Below are 7,394 nucleotides of genomic sequence, written 5' to 3'. Positions count from 1 at the left end.
TATTATATATTATATTCAGTTCAGTTCAGTTCAGTCGCTAAGTTGTGTCTGACTCTTTGCGACCCCATGAATCGCAACACACCAGGCCTCCCTGTCCATCACCAACTCCCAGAGTTCACTCAAACTCATGTCCATCGAGTCCATGATGCCATCCAGCCATCTCATCCTCTGTCGTCCCCTTCTCCTCCTGCCCCCAATGCTCCCCAGCATCAGGGTCTTTCCCAATGAGTCAACTCTTCACATCAGGTGGCCAAAGTATTGGAGTTTCAGCTTCAGCATTAGTCCTTCCAATGAATATTCAGGGTTGATTTCCTTTAGAATGGACTGGTTGGATCTCCTCGCAGTCCAAGGGACTCTCAAGAGTCTTCTCCAGCACCACAGTTCAAAAGCATCAATTCTTCAGTGCTCAGCTTTCTTCACAGTCCAACTCTCACATCCATATGTGACCACTGGAAAAACCATAGCCTTGACTAGATGGACCTTTGTTGGCAAAGTAATCTCTCTGCTTTTTAATATGCTATCTAGGTTGGTCATGACTTTTCTTCCAAGGAGTAAGTGTCTTTTAATTTCATGGCTGCAATCACCATCTGCAGTGATTTTGGAGCCCCCCAAAATAAAGTCTGACACTGTTTCCATTTTTTCCCCATCTATTTCCCATGAAGTGATGGGACCAGATACCATGATCTTCGTTTTCTGAATGTTGAGCTTTAAGCCAACTTTTTCACTCTCCTCTTTCATTTTCATCATGAGGCTTTTTAGTTCATCTTCACTTTCTGCCATAAGGGTGGTGTCATCTGTATATCTGAGGTGATTGATATTTCTCCTGGCAATCTTGATTCCAGCTTGTGCTTCTTCCAGCCCAGCATTTCTCATGATGTACTCTGCATATAAGTTAAATAAGCAGGGTGACAATATACAGCCTTGACGTACTCCTTTTCCTATTTATTATAGAGTATTAATATAGCGTATAGTATTACATACTACCTCCAGTACTCTTGCCTGGAAAATCCCATGGACGGAGGAGCCTGGTAGGCTGCAGTCCATGGGGTCGCTGAGAGTTGGACACGACTGAGCGACTTCACTTTCACTTTTCACTTTCATGCATTGGAGAAGGAAATGGCAACCCACTCCAGTGTTCTTGCCTGGAGAATCCCAGGGATGGGGGAGCCTGGTGGGCTGCCATCTGTGGGGGTGCACAGAGTTGGACAAGACTGAAGCGACTTAGCAGCAGCAGCATTACATACTACATTATAGAGTATATTATCTTGTATTCATAACCATTACATTATAGTGCATTCCAGAGAGCATTTCATGTAACTGATATCTATCTACATTTAAATCTGGAAAACACTTACATAAGTTATATTAGCGGATATTACACATTTTGAGTAAGGTCACATAAGCAAAGAGATATTAGCAAAAATAATATACCTCCAAGTACTTGACAATTTGAAATGGCCATATTGATAACCAGATTATTTGAATATCCCTCCAAAATTGTGCCACTAAAATTTTACATTTTAAATATCATTCTGCAGTACTCTGAAATTGTCATCCTTACCCAACCCCTAAGTTTCATCTCATCATCAACTACTACCTGGAAATTAAGATCAGAGTGATCCAGGGTGAGGGAGGGTCAGGATAGAAAGATCCACTAATTTACTGGGCATATCACTTGGAAATTTTTGAAAATAAACAGCATTTTTCATTTTCATGGGAATACTGGGATCAAAACAGTTACACCAAAACACTTCCTAAATCAAAATAACCACATCCAAATGGCTGTGTTAGGCAGCCCTGTTAAACTGTTTTCCTTCCTGTTATCTTTTTTCAAAAGAGAAAGTGACTTAAAAACAAATCCCATTTAAAAAGATCACAGTTTCTTAAATATTTTGTTTTGGCTCTTAGTCATCTATTTTTGTCTATCTAGCCAAAACAGATTGGAATTTTCTAAACAGACCTTGAAATGATAAGTGAAACCATGAATTAGGAGACTAAAGAGTAAACTGAATGTGAGAGGACATCTATCTTCTTTGCTCAGTCATTGAGGAAGGATATCTTCCACCTTTATCCTTAAGCCCACAGGGCCATCACTCTTTGCTGTTATGGCTACAATGTGATTTTCAGTAATATTAATAGCACAGTCGTACTTCTTGAGATAAATGAAAGCAATCCATGTCTATTAATACATATTCCTAACACAGTAAATGACTGCAGAAATGTGCTTGGATGCCCATGGCTGCTGGCAGGACTCGGGTTCACCCTGGCTATCGCCCAGAAACAGGAGGGTTTTTGTCACGTGACTGTCTTCTTAGGACAGCTCCAGGGTGGCAGCTGGCTTCCCCAAAGCAAGCAAATCAGAGAGTGAGAATGAGAGGGCAGCCCAAGAGAGAAACCACAGTCTTTCTCTTACCTAATATCAGAAGTGACACCCATCACTTCTTCCAGATTCTATTCACTAGTATTGTGTAACTAAATCCCACCCACACTCTTGGTAAGGAGATGATACAAGGGAATGCACAGGGAGTTGGAGGCAACGTCTACTTAATTGATCTTGCGTGCAAATTGCAACTATCATCTTCCAGATCACCAGGTTGTTATTAAATTTGCTTGACACTGATCAGTCCAAGGCCCCTTACTACAGTTGAGCTTGTCAACCACTTACTCCTTTTTATGACTTTCTTCTCTGATTTTTTTCAGCACTTTAGTCTGCAAGTTTTTGTCTTATTTTTTGGCCTCTATTTTTATTCTTTCATAGGGCTACTTACTCTGCCAAGAGTTTTCACCTTATTCTCACCACAGATATTATTTATCTGTGTGTTTGTGTATCACTGAAATGAACATTACTGAAATCTACTATGTATTAAATGTCCTGACATCAACCACTCTAATTGGCAGAATCATTTAAAAATTAAACTCCTTTGAGTCAGTGGTCCAAGCTTATTATTTTCACATATTCAGCTCTGTGGGCAGACATACTGGAGATGTCTTTGTATTAAATCTGAAATCACCTGCATAAGCAGGTGGGATTAAGAACAGACCACTCTGCTTTACTGCTTTCCATTTTACTTTTGGAACATATGATGTAGTTTAAAAGCTTGGGTTTGTTCTGCATTTGCTCATCTGAAAGTGATTTCAGTTGAGTAATTTAATGACTGGAACATTTCATAGCTTTTTCCAGGGCACCAAAACTTTTAATGTGGTTTATGAATTTCTGCATCACTCTCTAGCTGACTGTTCTCAGCTGCTGGGGAGTCCACCAAGTCTCTCTGTAATTCCACAGTTCTGACCTCAGTAGAGATTTTCATACTTTTTATTTCCTTAAAATATTTGCCAACTGATCTTAGGCTCTGATCGTGGTGAAATATCAGAGATAGGAACAGTCCAAGGTGGGCAAAGATGACTGTAAACATTTACTTAATAACCTTTTGGTGGAAGAGTCCTTGAACCTGCAATCAGGGAACATCCAAAATTCCTTCTGAAGACTTGACATGAGTGGAGTGAAACAACTGACAGAAAGGAAACTGCATGAACAAAGGTGTAGGGTGGTCATCACTGCTTCTGCCTGCTTCTTAGGAATAATAAAAAAAAAAGAGTAATAGTCCTTTGTGGATTAAGTGTGGATTAATAATGCATGAATCTAAAGAAAATAATCCTTAGTGTCCTAATTCAGGGGGCAAATGTCATGTCAATCATTGGGCTGACTCTTTGGATAAGGTTCTCATTGACAGAATAGTTTTCATGATGCACTCTTGCTGAGTGTTCACTCATCCTCAACAAATGCTTTCCTCCTTATTTTTCTTTCCTTTCCCTTACTCTGAGCATCTTTCCATGCTTCCTTTATATTTTAAACATGATTTTATAAAGAAACTATGAGCATTACTAATGCTCAGCTGTATTAAAAAGCTGGGCATATGTCAAGAAGAAAACTATTTGGGGCACAGTTCCAGAAAACACATGCCCAAATGACTTCATACCTAGCTCCATTGCATGGTATTGTCCTTGGCAGAAATGTGGCAATTAAATCCCTACAAATTCGGAAATAGCTGGATTCTTGGGTTGAGGTTTGTGGCAAAGAGTTTTGCTTAGAGTTTTAAATTGTTATTTCACTATAGCAGAAAGTTATTTTTAACTTTCATTTCATTTTTCTGTATTCTTGCTCAATAATGTCTAATCGTGGGTAAGGTGAGGCTTCCCAAATTAAGTCACAGACCAGTTAAAGCTAAAATAAGATTTCTGGGTGCGCAGCCGTAGCGCGTGGAGAAGGCAATGGCACCCCACTCCGGTCCTCTTGCCTGGAAACTCCCATGGGCGGAGGAGCCTGATAGGCTGCAGTCCATGGGATCGCTAAGAGTCCGACAGGACTGAGCGACTTCCCTTTCACTTTTCACTTTCATGCACTGGAGATGGAAATGGCAGCCCACTCCAGTGTTCTTGCCTGGAGAATCCCGAGGACAGGGGAGCCTGGTGGGCTGCCGTCTATGGGGTCACACAGAGTCGGACACGACTGAAGCGACTTAGCAGCAGCAGCAGCCGTAGCGCAGAGGGTCGAGGCAGAGCCGTGAGACCCGGTCTCGGTCCACGCTGCCCATCGCGCAGCCCGTCGGCCAACCCAGTGTCCACCACTACCGCAGCCATGGGAGTGCAGGTGGAGGCCACCACTCCCGGAGACGGGCGCACCTTCCCGAAGCGTGGCCAGACCTGCGTGGTGCACTACACGGGGATGCTTGAAGATGGAAAGAAATTCGATTCCTCCCGGGAAAGAAACAAACCCTTCACGTTTGTGCGGGGCAAGCAGGAGGTGATCCGAGGCTGGGAAGAAGGGGTTGCCCAGATAAGCATGGGTCAGAGAGCCAAGCTGACTATCTCCCTAGACTATGCCTATGGTGCCACTGGGCACCCAGGCATCATCCCACCAAATGCCACTCTCTGACATGGAACTTCTAAAACTGGAATGACAGGAGTGGCCTCCTCCCTGAGCTCCCCACTCTTGGATGTGCCACAGAAGGATCTGGCGCCTCCAGACGCACACAGCGAGTCTGTATGGAGCTCTTCTTGACGTTCCACTACACTCTTTGTATAAACATCTTCCCAGACTGAATGTGTTCTATCACCAGCTTTGCTCTTCCCCTTTCTCCTGGTATGTGTGTTGACCTGAACTATATGCCATAAACCTCAAATTACTCAGTTTGTTTTTGTTTTGGGGTGAAGACTGAGTTTCAGTCCTTTGGATCTAGGTTTCCAATTAAGTATTAGTCAAGTATTAACAGCACAAGTAATGGGTTAACTTTAGACTAGGAATTGGTGTTGGGAAGAGTGCAAGAATCTTTATTTTTTTCGATAAAAGTTTTATCTATTATATATATATATTAAATGTTCTTGCTGCTGCGCTGCAAGCCATTGCAGACTCGAGGCGCTTTTGAGGGCCGAATTATTCTCCAAGTTGAGAGACGTCCTCGGGTTGAATTGAAAGCCTTACCCAAAACTGCAGTGGGAAGGGGGAGAGCCTTTGCCTCCACTGCTCCACCCTCACCCTCCTTGTAGACCCTCTGCCTTTTGAAAGCAGATCGTTTTCACTGAGATGTTGGACATTGCAGATGTCTGTTCCCCAGGCCAGCAGGGACCTCGGAAACCTTCATGGCCTGGCCTTTCTTTTTTTTTTTTCCATCCTGTGGTTTTTCTAATGGATATCCAGGATTTTTGTAAATGCATAGCTATCCAAGCTCTACTTCCTAAATTTTAAGAACTTTAATTGAAAGTTAAATTGAAGGTGCTGCTTATAGACGCTTAACACCCATGAAAGCCCAGCCATCATGACAAATCCTTGGGTGTTGTCTTAAGAAAATGATGCTGGTCATCACGGCTTCAGCATCTCCTGTTTTTTGATGCTCAGCTCCCCCTGCTGATCTCAGTTTCCTGGCTTCTCCTTGCCCCCTCTCACCCCTTTGCTGTCCTGTATAGTGATTTTGTGAGAGAAACTGCTGCCTACTCCCTCAGCCTACCCCCATCCCCTGCACTACACATGAGTTTCAAGTTTTATTATTGCAATAAAAGTGCTTTATAGTGGCTTTTCTCAAAAACAAAATAAATAAAATAAAATGAGATTTCTGCCCTTTAATAGTCTTTGACAAGGAGGACACAGATTTTGCTTTATACAGTTAACAGGCAAACAACCTTGGGCACAGGTGAATTGAGGCAACGTTACTAAAAAAGAGAACTGAACTTCTGGAAGGTCTTAGAATACTGCAGTTTAATTCAACACTTACCAAGAAACTGTTTTATTAAAGATTCTTTGCTGGCAGCAGAGTTACAATGATAATAAGACCTGTCTTCTGCCCTAAAGCTGCGCCGAGTGTGTGCTGGAGAGGGGTGGGGTGACGGGAAGTGAACACATGAATAAATAATTAAAGTAAGACTTGATGCTCTAGAGACCACCTTCTAGACATGTAAGATAAGGCAGAACATGTGTAAAATGGTAACAAGTCTTAACCTTCAACATGTACAGTGTGGAAATTCATGAAATTCAAAGTTGTGTAAGTACAACTCTTAAGCAAGTGAATCAAATAATGTGCTCTATTAGACCTCAGTGGTGGGGTGGGGAAGAATAGCTGACTGAAGACACTATAGCTGATGAATTACATCTCTGCATCTACATTCCTTGAAGGGATTCTAAAATATGACCATTTGAGGTCCTCTCTGCATTGTGTGTTAGTCACTCAGTCGTGTCCGACTCTTGCGATTCCATGGATTGCAGCCCACCAGGTTCCTCTGTCCATGAAATTTCCCAGGCAAGAATACTGGAGTGGGTAGCCATTTCCTTCTCCAGGGGATATTCTCCACCCAGGGATTGAACCCAGGTCTCCTGCCTTGCAGGCTGATTCTTCACGCTCTGAGCCATGGACTTTGGGGATCACTTTTCATGAGGTGAGGCAGCATCCATGCTGGTTTTCCCCCAAACATCCTCATTCCTGGGCTGAGAAGCCATAGGTGAGTTCAATCTCAGTGTTGTGTTTGGTCCTCCAAGGGAGTCCACCAGAGCACTCTGGGGAAAGAAGCCTGGACAGCTGGCCGCCGTGGCCTTTGCTCGTGTTCCGGTAAGTAGGAGGAGAGCTCATGAGGTAAGTAAAGCTAGACAGATTGCAGGTATTGAAACTGAAAGTGCTTCAAACCTGTAGGGAAGATAAAACTATTCTTGTGTTCTCCCACAGACTGGATTTTCTCTCCTAGCTGGTTCTTCTCCAGGGCTATCCCTAAGTCTTTGGATTCTGCCCACCCTGTTCAATGCTTGTATCTCCTTGACATTTTCTGCCCCATAAATCTCTCCATTTATTGAAAGTTCAGCAGCTAACTCTTTGCTGCCATTGATGTACATCTTGGCTCCATAATTAGATTCT

At 42.9% G+C, this 7,394-nt stretch overlaps 1 protein-coding gene across 1 annotated transcript; it reads left to right on the top strand.

The window, feature by feature from the left end:
- The first annotated feature begins 4,574 nt into the window (after window positions 1-4,574).
- LOC120878489 (peptidyl-prolyl cis-trans isomerase FKBP1A-like) lies at window positions 4,575-6,099 on the top strand. Its single transcript, XM_040261071.1, has one exon. It carries the CDS (start codon window positions 4,637-4,639, stop codon window positions 4,931-4,933), a length of 297 nt encoding a protein of 98 aa, XP_040117005.1. The 5' UTR covers window positions 4,575-4,636; the 3' UTR covers window positions 4,934-6,099.
- Window positions 6,100-7,394: the final 1,295 nt, after the last annotated feature.

The sequence above is a fragment of the Oryx dammah genome, unplaced genomic scaffold (genome assembly GCF_014754425.2).
Source record: "Oryx dammah isolate SB20612 unplaced genomic scaffold, SCBI_Odam_1.1 HiC_scaffold_19, whole genome shotgun sequence".
Taxonomy (NCBI): Eukaryota; Metazoa; Chordata; class Mammalia; order Artiodactyla; family Bovidae; genus Oryx; species Oryx dammah.
Note: the sequence above shows the minus strand (reverse complement) of the source record. Positions and strands in the feature narration are given on the sequence as shown.